Raw genomic sequence first — 16,205 nt, 5'->3', positions numbered from 1 at the left:
CTGAGCCTTTCTGCTCCGTCCATGGGACAGGGATGATGATCTTCAATCCTCAGAGCAGGAAAGGGATTGTCAGAGCTCATTCCAACTCTAAAATGTACTTTTCTGCTTTTTTTCCTCGTTAAAGATCAGGTGCCAACTCTGATCTCCTTAATGATTCTATTGATTTTTTTTTTTTTTAGTATTTCTTAAAAACTTCACAAGTCTTACTTTGAGAACTAAAAGTTAATATGTTTAGAATCGTTTTCGTTTGTGGACTAAAATATACGTCTCACATTTACAAGGATGAATTTGGGACATGATTTAACAAATTAATACTTTCAACCTAGATATTCTTGGCCTTTTATTTCCATCTACTTGTCAGGTATCTCTTTTTTTACCTCGTCCTTTTAAATCATAAGGTGTAGTATATATACAAAAGGAAAATGTAATCCTGTCCTCACCTTTCTTTATAGTTTGCCATCTGTATGTGTAGCCCTAAACCACGTATTTTAGACTTATAGAAAAATGTTCTCTAGAATAGACCAAGGAGTTGCTTCTATGATCTTATATACATAATGTCTTTTGATTTAAATTAAAGTTCATTTGAACACATGAAGTATATGAAAAACATAGGAAAATGTCTGAATGTAGAAAATGTAGCATCTATTACTATTGTATAAAATCACGGGTATAAATTTTAATGAAGGTAGTACTGGTTCTTTATCTTGTCAAGTATCAAATGAACCTTCTTCCTTTTTCAGGAGTATTTTTACCTAAAGAGCAAAATAATGTATTGGCTTGAAAACTAGATAATTGCCTCTAAGGTTACCTCTGCAGACCTCTGCCAAAACCCACCACCGCTGCATAGGTGCATGAAAAAGCAAGGATAGTGAAATGTTCATTGTGGAGTCTAGGTAGTGAGTGTATAGGTATTCACTGTATAATTCTGTCAACTTTTCTGTTAGCTTGAAGGTTGCTATAACTAAATATTGCAAGGGAATCACAGAAGAGACTGCCTGTTTAAACTCTCTGGGAGAATTTGATTTATTTAAGTAGTCTCTTCTGTTCATAGTATTCATGATTTCTTTCTAAGGCTTAAACATTTAGCTGAGGATTTGGGTACCCTTTAATTTTTTTCTTCTTCACTTTCAGTTTTTCTTTAACATCAGCACCAATGACCAGGAAGGCCTCTACAGTCTTTATTTTCATAAATGCCCTGGACCTAAAATACAGTCTAATGACAAGTTTTTATTCAGCCTTGATGTGAGTACCATATGGGAACTGTTCCACTTGAGTTTTGTCAGCTGTGTAAAATGAGACATGTATTTCTCTGTAAGAATAGGTTTTAAGAACACTTAAGCAAAGTAAGAGAAAGGTGTGGCCAGTGGGCAGGTACCTCAGCAAAAGATTTATAGACAAAGAACTATAAAGCAATTAGGATGTGTTTACATTCAACCTGTGCCCTGAGAATGTGCTTGTTGTCTGCTGGTACTCACTTTCTTAAGCTTAAGTGAAACAGCTAAGATTACAAATTGCTGAATATAGAATTATCTGTTCCTGAAAAATAAAAATAAATTTCATGTTGGTTTCAGATTGAGATCACAGAGAAGAATCCTGACAGCTACCTCTCTGCAGGAGAAATTCCTCTCCCTAAGTTATACATTTTTATGGCCTTTTTCTTTTTCCTTTCTGGGACCATCTGGATTCACATCCTTCGAAAACGACGGTAAAATATTACTTTCTTGGGGCCTTCAACTTCAAGTGTGTTGGATTTGTATAATGTCATCTTTTGCTGGCTTCTGCACCTGGCAGGGATTGGCACTGGCCTTCTCTTCAGCGGGCATTGTCCCCAGAACGTAGGGAGACTGCAGGAGCTTTGCATTTCTTGGTGTTTGCTCACTTCCCATTGCTTTGTTTAAAATGCAGATCCAAATAGTTCAATAATGTATAAGCAAGATAAAATGTATAAGCCAAGTGTTTCTGTAGTGAAGATGCTTGTGCCGGACTCCTGGTGAACACATTGGTCCCAGGCAGGGGCTCTTTGTCCTTGAGGGAGATGAGGGACAGTGACCCACTGCCTGGCTGAGAGCGTGAGTTACTGCTTCCTACAGAAGACTCAGCTCAGAGCTGGGCTGGGAGAGCTGCTGACCTTCCGATACTGACCCTCCTGGGGCTTGTCATGGAGGAAACCTCTTCAAAGTCCGTCTGCCTGGCTGTTGGCCTTTCTTCTGAAACCCCCGTGGCTCTAACTTCCTGTGCTTGGCTCAGACCAGCTGCAAGCTGCATGTGTGTGGAGCTAGTGTTTAAGATGTCTCTTCCCGCAAAATTGAGAAGCAAACTATGAATTTTCACTTAAAGGGTAGTGTTAAGTATTTGTTACAGGCTAAGGCTCATAAACTAACTAAATGATGGTACATGAATATGGTATTGTAATATGTATGGATTTAAATTTATATAATAATACTTAAGAATCCCAAATACCTCTTTCTCTGGAACATTGGGGCAGAAATTGACTCCTCTCTTACTCTTGTGGCCTGTGCTCTAGTGGACATGCTTAGCTGGGGCGCAGTTGCCGGCTCCTGCTGCAGTACCCTGCACACTCACCCGATGGAAGAGCTTTTCCTTTCCTGTGGAGGGCCCTGCATGGTCACGTTTGGGTTAGATGACCAGGCAGCTGTTAACAAGAAAAAGGAATCCTACTAAGTTTGGCCATAAAAGGGATTTTTTTGTTTCACTTTTAAAAGAAAGTTTTGCTTTTGTCTTATTGGAAAAGTAAGAACTAGGAGCCAGAGACCTGACTTCAAGTGTGAATGCTGACTCATCGCCCAGGTGCCTGGCTTTGCTCTAGGTCCTTCCTCCTCGGCTGCAAAACCTGGACAGTGGTCATTGTGCTGGCTACCCCTCAGAGCCTCAGCTCCTGAGAGTTAAGTGTGTGCGGGGCTTCTGCGCATCAGGATGCTGTGTGGACATGAGGCACATTCTACCCAGATGTTCACTGGTGTTTACATTTCCCTTTATTTAGTGATACAGCAGTCCTTGTCACTGGTTCGCTTATATAATAAAGACCGTGGCGGCAGTTTTAAATCTGTGGTTAAATGAGGCTGATATACTTTGTACAACATGTTTTAAAGTTCTTGTTGAGGGATAGTATTCATACAAAACATGTATGATTTAAACCCTCCGTCCCATCCTCATCTTCCCCAGTTGTGTGAGGCTGGAATTCGAGTCATGGAAAGGACTCGCGGCTGCTGGTGCATCTCAGAGGCTTGCAGCCGCTTCGACTGCACGGAGCTGAGACCTTTGCCTCGTTTTCTTGAGGCCTTGGGAGGGGAAGTGAGAGCCATGGCCAGTCAGCTGACAGCTGGGGCTGGAGCCCAGATCTCCTTGCTCTGCACATGTGGCTCCTCCCAGCACTGTGCTTTCTCTTGTGGGCCCCAGCGCCCCAGAGCGTGGGCAGGGAATCCTGGGCCGATGGAGGGAACACAGGCAGCTAGTCGTTTTTGAGTCGGGCACTCGATGTTGGTTATTTCAGCTAATCTTACAACAGCTTGAGGTAGGCAGGTGTTGCCCCATTTTCAGAAGAGGTTACTGAGGTTTGGAGAGATGAAGCTTGTCAGGGTGGAACCAGTCTTTAAGCTGGTTCCGTGTGGCTTTGGAGCCCGTGTTCTTTCCATCACATCGTGGCCTCAGCGGGGTTGCGAGTCGGGGTTGCCGGGTGGGTGAGTGAGCACTGCTCTCGGCGGTGGGCAGTCTCACCCTGTGCGCACATCTCGTTGCTGCTCAGGAGTGACAAACTACTCTGGCCTGGACTTCCTTTTTGACTTCAAGTGGTTGGGCACTAGACAGGAAATTACCAGGGAGGAAATCATTCCGGAAACAGCATGTGTCAGTTTAGGACACGCCCTCCTTACCATCCTTGCAAGGCCCTCTCCTTGGTTTCCCTTCATTTCCTACCCCTCGTTCCTTCCCAGCCACTCACCTGTTTAATATGTGTTTTGGATATTTGTGCATGTTTATAAATTAGTAATGTTTACTGATGTGTGCATTTATTTTTTTTTATCCTCACCCGAGGACATTTTTCCATTTTTTGTTCAGATAGAGCGGGAGGGAGAGAGAGGAGGAGAGAGAGAGAGAGAAACATCGACGTGAAGCGACACATTGAGTGGCTGCCACCCGCACGACCAACCAGGGCTGGGGACAGACTGCAACCGAAGCACATGCCCTTAGCGGGAACCGAACCCGGGTCTCTCTGTACCGCAGGCTGACGCTCCAACTGCTTAGCCAAACCGGCCAGGGCTGATGTGTGCATTTTTAATTTATACTATCTATAGGTATTGTTACCGTTTTTCACATGGTGATATCTGGTCTAGCGATTGACTGGTCCGAGGCCGCCCCGCCCCACCTTCTGTACTGCGGTGTCTTTGCAGCGTGTCTTGATGTCCGAGTGTGAATTGCCCCTGTGGCTCTTACTCAAGTCTGTGTGGACTTGAATAGAGTTGTATGTTTTTCTCCATAATGGTCTCAGTGTCCTATTAAGTTAAGTCCTAGGGTGAGGTGGCAAAGGGTAGAGGAATGTAATGCCCAGCAGGTGGACAGGTAACTTGAGTAAGGTGTGGTGGTGGGAATGGGTGTTTATCCCACTAGCCTGGTGTGTTTGGCAGGTTCCAGCCATGAAGGGAGAGAAGGGGGCATGACCATTCTTGCTCCTGGCTCCGCACCGCCTTTCCTGGGCTGCTCATGGCCCTTTCGCTGTACCTACTCACCTCTGCTTCCCTGGGGCTTCGTGTGTCTGTAGACACGGCCCCCCTCCCTCCCCCCCCGCCCCCCCCGGCCTTTCCAGGAGGAAGCCTGTTCAGATTTCCGTCTCACCGGAGACAGAACTTGTCATCCTTCAGTGCGGAACTCGGTTCCATTCACAACAAAGACTTCTGTGGTAGAGGTGACTCTAGGACTCCATTCAAGGCCTTTCCTACTGACGGGAGCGACTTTTATTTTTTTATTATTTTGTGTGTGTGTGGTACGTGCCCCTAGCGGGAACCAAACCCAGGACTCTCTGGTCCAGAGGCTGACGCTCAACCGCTGAGCCAAACTGGCCAGGGAAGAAGCGACTTTTAAAAAAAGGCTTCATGTTTATGGTTTGCTTGGATTGTATTTACTGCCTCCTTATAAATATGTCTGATGGCTGTCCTGTGAGAGAATGGAATATTTCCTTCATTCTTTTCTTTCTGTTTTTATAGGAATGATGTATTTAAGATTCACTGGTTGATGGCAGCCCTTCCTTTCACCAAGTCTCTTTCTTTGGTGTTCCATGCGGTATGTATTAGTATTTTGGGGTCGTTTATGAAATGATGTACAATGCCTGTGCGATCAGGGAAAATCAGTGTAGGAGAAAGGGGATCTGTGGGAAACAGGTGAGATGCCTTTCTTGTGACGCCTCCTTTGACCTGGTGGGGCTGGTCATGGCGTAAAGCATCACAGCCTCCCTACAACCAGACAGAGACACCCTCTATATCAGCTATTGGCCCAGAGTTTTCCTAGAACACACGTTTGTTTTTATGTCTTTGTTTTTGTTTGGTGGTTTGGGTCATTTCTTTTTGTTTTTATCCTCACCTGAGGACATTTTCCCATTTTTGTTCAGGTAGAATGGGAGGGAGAGAGAGAAACATCAGCGTGAAAGGGACACATTGAGTGTCTGCCTCCTGCACAACCCCAACCAGGGCCGGGGGCAAACTGCAACCGAGGTACATGCCCTTAGAGGGAACCGAACCCAGGTCTCTCTTGACCGCAGGCTGATGCTCTAACCGCTGAGCCAAACCGGCCAGGGCAAGTTTGGGTCATTTCTTGAGGTTAGAGTGCCACCTGCTGAAGTGTTTCCACAACTCCCTCCCTTTTTCCAAACCTTTATGTTCCCATTTGAAGTTCAGTGTTGGCACACTTGAGAGAAAGTTGACACTGCACATTGAGGTGTAAAATTGAACAGAAGCTTTGAATATTTAATCCTGATCGTGAGTTGACATGAGCCTGCCTAGGAGAGGGAGATCACGACTTGCCCAGTTTGTAGGCCTGCAAGGCACCCACAGGTGGCAGTCTTCAGACACGTGCTCCTTCTGCTCTTAAAAATGTTGTTACAGAAAAAGTAATATCCGGTCACGGTCTCAAGAGATGCAGTTATTTGTTTCATCTCTTATTTGGATCTGAGTTAAAGATTTTTCTCTGGAACCATATAGATAATGAACGATAGGATCCTTGAGTCACTGACATGTAGGCAGCCACGTGTGATAGAGGGAACAGTGTCAGATGCGTATCACCTTTGCGAGTTCTGCCAGGAGCAGTTGAGGTGCGCTCCTGGAACTTGCCCCTTTCATTAAAACGAGTTGGTGGCTTCAGGTAGCTCTAAATTTACAGATTGTTTTCAAAGAACACAGATTCTTTTTCTGACTGAGTGACTGACGCACTTAGGGGAGCTGGCATGTGAGAGGTCAAGTTCTTGGTTGGGACACTGAGAAGACCTATGGCATTTGAAATGTGGAAGTTAAAAAAAAATCAACAGAATGTATTCATCAGTTATTTGGACCAGGTTCTGTTTTGTTTTTTTAATATGTTTTTATTGATTTTAGAGAGGAAGGGAGAGAGAAACATTGATCGGCTGCCTCCTGCATGCCCCACATTGGGGATTTGACCCCTAACCTGGGCATGTGCCATGGTTGGGAATCGAACTGGGACCCCTTGGTGCGTGGGTCGACGCTCAGCCACTGAGCCACCCCTGCCGGTGGAACGTGGAGCTTTGAGAAACAGAGTAGGCAGCCATTTGCAGGGCGAATCACCTGCCTCAAGAGGGGACCTGGGCTGGGTGCCAGTAGCACTGAAACTCAGTGTCTCCGGCCAGCTGACACGTGACTGCACTCACATGTTTTATTGTGGATTGACCAGTGAGTCACTGGATACCCCCGTTAGGAGGTCCTCTGTGGCATTTCCGGTCTGACTGCACTGGGGCGGTGGCTGGTCATCGACCTTTCTGAAATGCCGTTGTCTGATTGCAGATCGACTACCACTACATCTCCTCCCAGGGCTTTCCCATCGAAGGTTGGGCAGTTGTGTACTACATCACTCACCTGTAAGTATGCAGGGTGACTCGTGACGCACTCACACCAGGAGGTGACATACGAGGGATGTCAGGGAAGCTGTGGCAGGAAGAGACCTGCCCAAGATGGACTGGCCCCACCCTCCTGTGGCAGCCTGTCTGGGTTCCTGCCATGCCAGAGGTGTGTGGCATACAGGGAGCTGTTCAGACTTGAGAACTCAGGGCTGTTGGTGTGCCCCTGGGAGGGGGTTGCCTCCTTGTGGGGACTGGCCACTCAGGTAATGGTGTCCATAGCTAACTATTTCTGTACCTGGAAGAAAGTGTTGCTCACTTAAGATGAACTTCTGAATTTGGCCACCTGTCTTTTTTGTTTGTTTTTTCTGTTTATCTTCAGGTAGAGAGAGAGGGAGAGAAAGTGAGAGAGAGAAAAACATTGACATGAGAGGGACACGTTGACTGGTTGCCTCCCACATGACCCCGACCAGGACTGGGGATGAACTGCAACCTAGGTACGTGCCCTTAGTTGGAATCAAACCTGGGACTCTGTGGTCTGTGGGCTGACTCAGGACCGCAGGCCGACGCTCTAACCGCTGAGCCAAACCGACCAGGGCTCTGTGGGCTGACTCTAACCGCTGAGCCAAACCAGCCAGGGCGGCCACCTGTCTTTTGGAAGAAGCACTTGAAATTAGCTGAGCTATAGAATCTAATTCGAAGGGTAGGAGTCTGAAGAGACCATTCGTGTCTGCTAAAGTTTTTCTCTTTCAGTTTGAAAGGAGCACTACTGTTCATCACCATTGCGCTCATTGGCACTGGCTGGGCTTTCATTAAGCACATCCTGTCCGATAAAGACAAAAAGATCTTCATGATTGTCATCCCACTCCAGGTAAAGGGCCGCTAATCTGCTTGTTCTGGTTCTGTCTCAGCACTTAGCAGCTCCAGGCCTGTCTGGGAGGAGGGGCCCGGCCCACCCAGAAAACCCAGCTTTTGCAATTGGGGATTCTGTTTCTGAATTCTGGCAGGCCTAGGCCTCAGGTCATTGCACTGGGAGATGTTTGACTGTCAGTCATCTGTAAACGGTCATGTGGACACCTGCACTGCTGCTGGGAAGCTGGGGGCACGTACTGCCTTCTCTTCTCTTCTGCACCTGTGTGCCCTGTGACCAAATGGTCCTCTTAGCAGAGAAGCTCAAGTACATAGCGATTTTGTTAACATAGTGTTTTAAAACTGTGAATGACACCAGTGAGTTCCCACAAGGTAGAATATTAAGTAGCCCTCAGGGCAGACATTTATTAGTCTCCCTGTGTTTGGGGCCCTGTGCCGAGGCCAGCTTCAGGGGAGGAATTTTGTCTTACGATGCATAGCAGTCTTACCGGAGGCAGCACCAGGACAGAAAGAGCTCGTGGTAAACAGCGGTCTTGGCAGGAACGCACAAGTACTCTGCTCGACCGAAGCGCATCTGTTCCATCAAGTTCTCGTCACCTGAACTCGTTTCAGAGCACAGTGAAAATGTGGCAGGTGCGGGGAGGGAGAGGATAGCTCTCAGGACGCCCAGATCAGCCCGCTCAGCTCCGGCGATGGTGGATTGGCCGTGGGTACATGTTTCCGCCAAACAGATAGTACAGGCCAGTTGCTGAAGGTTTCCAAGGGAAGACTAGTCACCCAATTCGACTGCTCGGGGAGGCTTTGTGTGTAGGTGTGCCTTGCCTAGACACTGAAGGAAAGAAAGATGACAAAGGTGACGGGCAAAAGAGGAAGAGCAGAAACATGGGAGCTGCTGTCTAGTGGACAGAGTTGCTGAGGAGCTGCTGGCCAGGTCCTGGCTGCTGAGCCACCAGGGCCACTTCACCGGCCAGGGTCTAGAGCTCACGAAGGCTGGGCCTGGGCCTCTTCCTGCTCCGCCACACTGCTCCCTGTGTCCCTTCCCTCGAGCACTGTTCCCGCCCCTTCTGTGCGAGCCTCCTCCGGCCTAAACTGCTGGGGCCGGCTCAGCCTCCCCACCGCTGTCTGTGTTTGTTCCTCCCGAGGAGCAGCACACAGGGTTACCTGCAGGTCCCTCCCAGGAAACGGCATTTATTTATTTATTTATTTATTTATTTATTTATTTATTTATTTATTTTATTTTTTTTTTTAATCCTCACCCGAGGATATTTTTTCCATTTTTTTGTACAGATAGAGTGGGAGGGAGGGAGAGGAAGGGAGAGAGAGAGAGAAACATCGACGTGAAGGGACACATCGAGTGGCTGCCACCCGCACGACCAACCAAGGCCGGGGACAAACTGCAACCAAAGTACGTGCCCTTAGCGGGAACCGAACCCGGGTCTCTCCGGACCGCAGGCTGACGCTCTAACCGCTGAGCCAAACTGGCCAGGGCAGGAAACGGCATTTAGCAAGTAAACCTACGGGAGTTATGCTGATTTAAACCTAGGGGCTAGTCTGGGAAGGCCTGAACATCAACCTGAAAAGTTAAAGCTGTTCTTTTTGGCCATGAGGGGCCACTACACATGTCTGAGGAGGAGTGAGGGCTGGAGAAATGGTCTCCGGAGCGTTGTTGCCGGCTGGTGCACACCGCAGCTCGAGGAGAGGAACCGAGGACAAGGTGCCACTGGGGATGCAAGCTGTGAAAGCTGCTCTCCACCCCGTCTTTGCAGACAGAGCCCGGGGCAGGCGCGGGGGCCAGACCGGCTCGGGAGGAACCAGACACTGGGTGTCAGTGGAAGACTGAAATTTCAGAATCATGTTTGCATTAGTGTTAAACGAAGTGTGGCTTCTGTGATGATTTAACTGGTAAGTCCTAGACAGAAAGAGAAACTGCACTTGGAGACTTCCCAATAATAGCACAACAGATTCTGCATTCTTTTTTTTTTTTTTATCCTCACCAGAGGACATTTTTCCACTTTTTGTTCAGGTAGAGTGGGAGGGAGAGAGAGGAACAGAGAGAGAGAGAGAGAAACATCGATGTGAAAGGGACACATCGAGTGGCTGCCACCCGCACAACCGACCAGGGCCGGGGACAAACTGCAACCGAGGTACATGCCCTTAGCGGGGACCGAACCCGGGTCTCTCAGGACCGCAGGCCGACGCTCTAACCGCTGAGCCAAACCGGCCAGGGCAGATTCTGCATTCTTTGTTAAAGTGGAAAATGACCATTGCAGACAGCAAGTCAAGCAGAGTGTTTGGGACCGTGGTGGAGGGATTCTCTGTTCGTCCGCACCTAGCGGTGGTCTTCAGAGGACTGTCTCCGATGGTTGCCCATAGGCTGAAGAGCATCACAGGTTTTCAGGTGTTGCTGTCTCAGTTTCACCAGCTGTAGGACTTTTCGCAACATGCTAAGAGCTTAATAACAGCACTGAACACACAAGACAGAGCCTTAACTGGAAATAGAGGCAGAGCATGGACGCAGCAGAACTTCCTGGGGAAGGACTGAGCTGTGTCCCACGCAGAGGACCTGGACGGGAGTTATTCCTGGGGGGAGCGACGGGGCTCCTCTGCCCCTCAGCCATTCTTGCCGCTCTGATCTCTGATGACACCATCTGGCACTGAGAAGAGTTACTGTCACTGAGAATCCCAGGTTCCCACGCAGAGAGACCTTGGGCCTGAGGAATCTGGGCAGTGTGGCTAAACAGGAAGTCGGGTGCAGCACCTGGGTGCCTGTTGAGCCTAGGGTGCCCGAGAAGCCAGGTGTCCTGGTTAGCTGTAGCTGTACAATAAACCACACGTAAACTTGGTGACTTAACCATCATTTATTCTCTCTTGAGTTTTCTGTAGGTCAGTAGTCGGTAGTGGCTTAACCGGGTAGGTCTGACTTGCTGTCCCCTGCAATTACAGTCAGACAGTGGCCAGGGCTGGGTCCTCTTGAAGTCTCTACTTGCCTCTTTCTCTGGGCTGAGTGACTCGATCATATGGACTGGGGACAGCTGGGGCTCAGGCATCTTCCTGTATCTCTGCCTGGTCTCCCCAGCATAGCAGCTTCAGGGCAGGCAGACGTCTTACAAGAAGACCCTGGGCTCTGCAGGTGTTTCTTGAGACAGGGAGCCAGGCAGAAGCCGTGCCCTTTGTATGACCTGCTGTGGACATCACATAGCGTCCCTCCCACGTGACTCTGTTGGTCGGAGCAGCCAGACTGCATGGTGGGAGAGCGAGCATGTGGGAGCACTTCCGTGGACATCACATAGCATCCCTCCCACGTGACTCTGTTGGTCGGAGCAGCCAGACTGCATAGTGGGAGAGCGAGCACGTGGGAGCACTTCCGTGGACATCACATAGCGTCCCTCCCACGTGACTCTGTTGGTCGGAGCAGCCAGACTGCATGGTGGGAGAGCGAGCACGTGGGAGCACTGCTGTGGCCATAGGTTGGGGCCTCTAGGCCCAGGTGCCCACCCCTTTCTGGGGCTGCTGTTGTGGAAATCTACCCATGCTTTGAGGCCTTACCGACTTCTCTGTCCTCTAGGTCCTGGCCAATGTGGCCTACATCATCATAGAGTCCACCGAGGAGGGGACAACTGAGTACGCCTTGTGGAAGGATTCTCTGTTTCTGGTGGACCTGCTGTGCTGTGGGGCCATCCTCTTCCCAGTGGTGTGGTGAGTACCCGCGGGGAGGGGGGCCACGGGCACACCACAAGGCTTGTCTGTGCTAGCCATTCCCAAACTGGGAATCACGGGGCATCTGTAAAAAATACAGCCTCCTGGGTCCCAGACTGACATGGATCAGTCTCCAGGGCAGGACTTTGGCTTCTGTGTCTTGTCAGATTCCCCAGTGGATTCTGATGGAGCTGGTTGGATACCACGGCTGGCTTTTAGTGTGGGCTGGACAATAGAGAAGTGTCTGATAATAAGAGCTTAGCAGCAATGTAAAATAGCTGCACAGATTTGGCGGGAAGGGAGTTGAAGAAATCCCATAAAAGAGCTTTTCTCGCCAAGGTAGATGATAAGGAAGAAGTGCCTTAATGTGAAACTAATGCTAGCTCTCAGCACATGAACAGTCTAGACCTCTTCAGAGTGGGTTCCTTTACTCCAGGAAATGGCAGACTTTGCATGCATGGCTTGCTAAGAAGTACCAGTGCCAAGTCAGTGCTTGATGAGAGAAAGTCTCCTCATTCAGTCTCATGCATAGTACAGGAAGTTCTTGGTTCAATGGGAAGCAAGTAGTGGGGAAAAGATGAGCAAAAATAAAACATTCCCTTACAATGATCTAGTTCCGTAGCTACTTGAAAGCGGTTAATTCTTTTGGAAGAAACTTTAAAAAGTAGATTTACTTGCTTTCTATTAGAAGTGAGGTGTTCCACATTGCAAATCTCCATGCACTTAAGTTAATATTTTTTAGGATCCTGGGTTTATAGGTCATTTACTTATTCTAATTATTTAGAAAATGGTGCCAATGGAGTGTAGTCCTCGTTCAGCCAATTAGATTCACTCTTTTTTAAAAATATGTTTTTATTGACTTTTTAGAGAGAGAGGAGGGGAGAGATAGAAACATCCATGTGAGAGAGAAACATCAGTTGGTTGCCTCCTGCACGCCCCCTACTGGGGATTGAGCCTGCATCCCAGGCATGTGCCCTGACTGGGATTGAACCGGGACCTCTCAGTCCATGGGATGACATTCAATCCACTGAGCCACACTAGCTGGGCTAGATTCATTCTTAACCCTCATTCCATCATACGTCACGTGTGTACATGTATCAGTTCAGCAGAGAAGAGAGTACAAATGAGATTTTTAATCTCTACAACCTCTTTGCATCCTGCCCACAAATGAGTTAACTCAGGCATGTGTGACAAGGTGATCAGCATTGTCTTCAGATGGCAAGCATTCTGGGAGCACTTGAGATCATGTTCTCCAGCATATATCATCAGTTTGGCTCAAATAAACATATAAAAGTTTAAAGAAGGAAGAAAGAGCATCTTATTGTAAGACTTTACTCACACCTGCCACTTAGCAAAGTGGAAGGGTCAGCGGGGTTTGGGGAGAGCCAGGTATGCTACAGAGCTACAGATAGCCACTGCCTATCACTCGTTAATTGCAACACTAACAAGCAGATGCCACATGGCAACCTTCTTCAAGGTAACTATTCTGAAAATTGCCATAAAATGAGAAAAATCAAGTACTAGAGAAGCAATTTAAGAAGCACCACATTTGGACATGGAATGCACGGTATTTAGAAAGGTAATAGCTAGTGTGGAGACTAGATGAATTGGAGAAGTTACAGTAAATGAGAAGACATCGACCTCTTAACAATGTACATATTAAGGATATAACTATTTGTGCTCGCTCATTTGCTCAGCTGTAATAGACATGGACAGATACTTGGCAAACTATTTGAGGAACACACCTGTTGTGGTTTACCCAGTTTTAATTACGTCAGAAATTGCATCATCCTCTTGTTTATAACTAAAATCTTCTGAGTTGGTGTACCACGGGGAACCAAATAGCTTTTACTCCCATTCTTACAGCATATTCTTTTTTTTTCAATCCTCACCTGAGGACATTTTTCCATTTTTATTCAGATAGAGTGGGAGGGAGAGAGAGGGAGAGAGAGAGAGAAAGAGAGAAACATCAACATGAAAGGGACACATTGAGTGGCTGCCTCCCGTACGACCCCAAGCAGGGCCGGGGATGAATCGCAATCAAGGTATGTGCCCTTGACCGGAATTGAACCCATGACTCATTGGTCCACAAGCTGACACTTTAATCTCTGAGCCAAACCAGCCAGGGCTTACAGCATATTCTTTACTATAACTATTGTCTAATATATTTGTTTACGTTTCATTTTTGTTACGTAAGAACATTCATTTTTATTTTTAATTTATTTATTGCTTTTTAGAGAGAGAGAGAAAGGGGGAGGGAGAGATAGAAACATCAATGAGAGAGAACATTGATTGGCCCCTTCCTGCATACCCCCTACTGGGGATCGGGCCTACATCCTGGGCATGTGCCCTGACCAGGAATTGAATCGGCGACCTCTTGATGCATGGGCCAACACTCAACCACTGAGCCACAGGGGCCGGGCCTGAACATTCATTTTTAAATACTAAGTCTCAAATCATTCATTTTTGAGCATCCTAATTATAAACTCTTACTATATCAAAAAAAAGGATTCCAATTCAGCCACCTTTTTAATTCGGTGCTACTTACTTTCACATGCTGTTCTGGTCAGTTCTCACAGGTGGGCATACCATGAGGGTTTTAAGAGAAAAGACTCATTCAGGGTCAAGTGGAGAGTGGTGGACCTGTTAGGACTCTGGCCCAGGTCTGGCTCTCTCCCCTGCCCCATCGCTGCCTGTGCTGTGCTCCTCCTTCAAGACGGTCTTTGCCATGGTGCCTTTGAACTCTGCCTACAACTCTGATCTGCAGCTTCTTTAATCATATTAACGTTCTCCTGCCTAAACCGTAATGACGGTCATTAGTTACCCACACGTCCCAGCCAAAAAAAAAGACTCCCTGGAGGCCTGCATTTTTCAGCCAAGTTGTAAATCTCTAGTCAATGAAAGGTTGTGTTTATACGAAGCCATGTCTTCACAGTTCCTAATGATACTGTTGCAACTAATCCAGCTATCAATAACTGGAAAGGAGCAAGGGGAAGGCCAAATAGTACAGGCGTGTCATTTGTGCAGCTTTGCCAGGAAGCTGCAGTTTAACGCTCCTCAGAAAGCCACTGGTCTGTGCCCCACAGGTCGTTGGAAGAAGGGTCTGGTTAGGGGAAGAACAGATGCATGTCCAGTAAAGTCTGGGTGACATAGGGAAGGTACTTGCCTGTCAGTCACACCTGGAAACAAACTGGTCGTTGGCCAGAGTAGGCGTGGCCACTGCAAGCCCAGGAAAATTTGAGATATTTAATCACATAAACAAAGGAGTTTGCTCTCTTGCACTCATTGCTTTCTTGGGTAGAGCTTTGTGCTCTCGTGTTTTGGGGACTCCTGGGACTCCTGGCTTGCAGGGCTCTCACACCCCTGCTTTCACCCACATGGCTCACAGCCTGTGAACCCTGCACAATGGACTGCAACTAGCCTGATGCTAAACCGAACCTAGCTCCCACATGGAACGGGAATTCTGGATGCTGGCTTGGCTTCTAGCTCCGCTAAATCCCCAGCTGCACATCTTCTACGGCTGCATGAAGGGAAACGGGACTTTGGAAACCCAAGGATGTAATTCCACTCAAATAAAAGTCACTCATCCTCCCTTGCGAATCTCAGAAGAGCCTTTTCCTCAAGATATCATAAGGACCCCACCCCAAGCACTCATTGAAGAAAGGGATACCTCACTTCCACCCATAACACTAGACCTACACTATAGAAGTTGGCCTGTGGCTACCTTATGGGGTCCATTGTCTCCAGGGAGCAAGTGAACTCAGTGATGCTCTTAGTTTTGGGTGGGGGATGGGGGGTAGTTGTAGGAATGAGAGAGTAGGTAGAGAGATCAGGAATGTTTTGTTTTCTCCTCATGCCCAGGCCTCTGCCAGACTGTTTTTGGTCAGCAGAGGGCATCTTTAATTCTTGGGCTTGAGCACCATACATGGGGAAGTATTAATTATCAGAGATCATACGGTTGGGGAGAATGTCTGAAATTATCTAGTTTAACCCTTTAAGTTTATAATTGAGGGATTCAAGGCCTCAAGTTACTAGCCCTGGAAATAAGAGTACAAATTTCTTAGCTGACCTTTTGTTCTCCAAATGTTTATTTGTAGGTCAATCAGGCATTTACAAGAAGCATCGGCAACAGATGGAAAAGGCAAGTTCCCTGGTGCTCCTGTGCTGCTCGGCCTTCCCTGAAGCCACGTGCTTGGCTCACCTGGCAGGTGGAGGAAGAGGGGCAGGAGCAGGCTGGGTGTCCCAGCTGGGGGCAGCTGGGGGCTTTGTAAAAGCAGCAGGGCATTGTTTGGTGAAGAAGAAGGTGGTGAACAGCATAGAGACCTGTTGTATAAGGAGGCTTGGGGGTGATTGCCGTTTGTTATAAGATGATTCGTGTCATTTCCACTCATAAGCGTGATTTTCACCTTGTTAAAACTGAGTCAGAAAGAGAAAATCTTGTCTTGGATGGACCAGGTAACACTTCACTGTGAGAACAGGAGGTTTTATGGATTGGGACGGCTCTGTAAAACATCCGTCCCTGCTGATTTAACACGCTTTCAAAATAGATGTGTTGGTATTAATTTAT

At 47.6% G+C, this 16,205-nt stretch overlaps 1 protein-coding gene across 4 annotated transcripts in view; it reads left to right on the top strand.

Moving 5' to 3' along the window:
- Nucleotides 1-16,205, top strand: part of GPR107 (G protein-coupled receptor 107) — a 67,137-nt gene that overhangs the window by 31,168 nt on the left and 19,764 nt on the right. For all 4 annotated transcript variants that reach the window (XM_036260710.1, XM_036260713.1, XM_036260711.1 and 1 more), the window contains 7 exons: nt 1,132-1,242; nt 1,572-1,705; nt 5,217-5,292; nt 7,020-7,093; nt 7,826-7,943; nt 11,508-11,638; nt 15,736-15,779. In XM_036260710.1, coding sequence (XP_036116603.1) covers nt 1,132-1,242; nt 1,572-1,705; nt 5,217-5,292; nt 7,020-7,093; nt 7,826-7,943; nt 11,508-11,638; nt 15,736-15,779 — 688 coding nt within the window. The remainder of the gene's footprint in view (nt 1-1,131; nt 1,243-1,571; nt 1,706-5,216; nt 5,293-7,019; nt 7,094-7,825; nt 7,944-11,507; nt 11,639-15,735; nt 15,780-16,205) is intronic.

This window comes from Molossus molossus, unplaced genomic scaffold (assembly GCF_014108415.1).
Source record: "Molossus molossus isolate mMolMol1 unplaced genomic scaffold, mMolMol1.p scaffold_m16_p_14, whole genome shotgun sequence".
Lineage (NCBI taxonomy): Eukaryota > Metazoa > Chordata > Mammalia > Chiroptera > Molossidae > Molossus > Molossus molossus.
The sequence above is the reverse complement of the archived record's forward strand: the minus strand, read 5'-3'. Positions and strand labels throughout refer to the sequence as shown.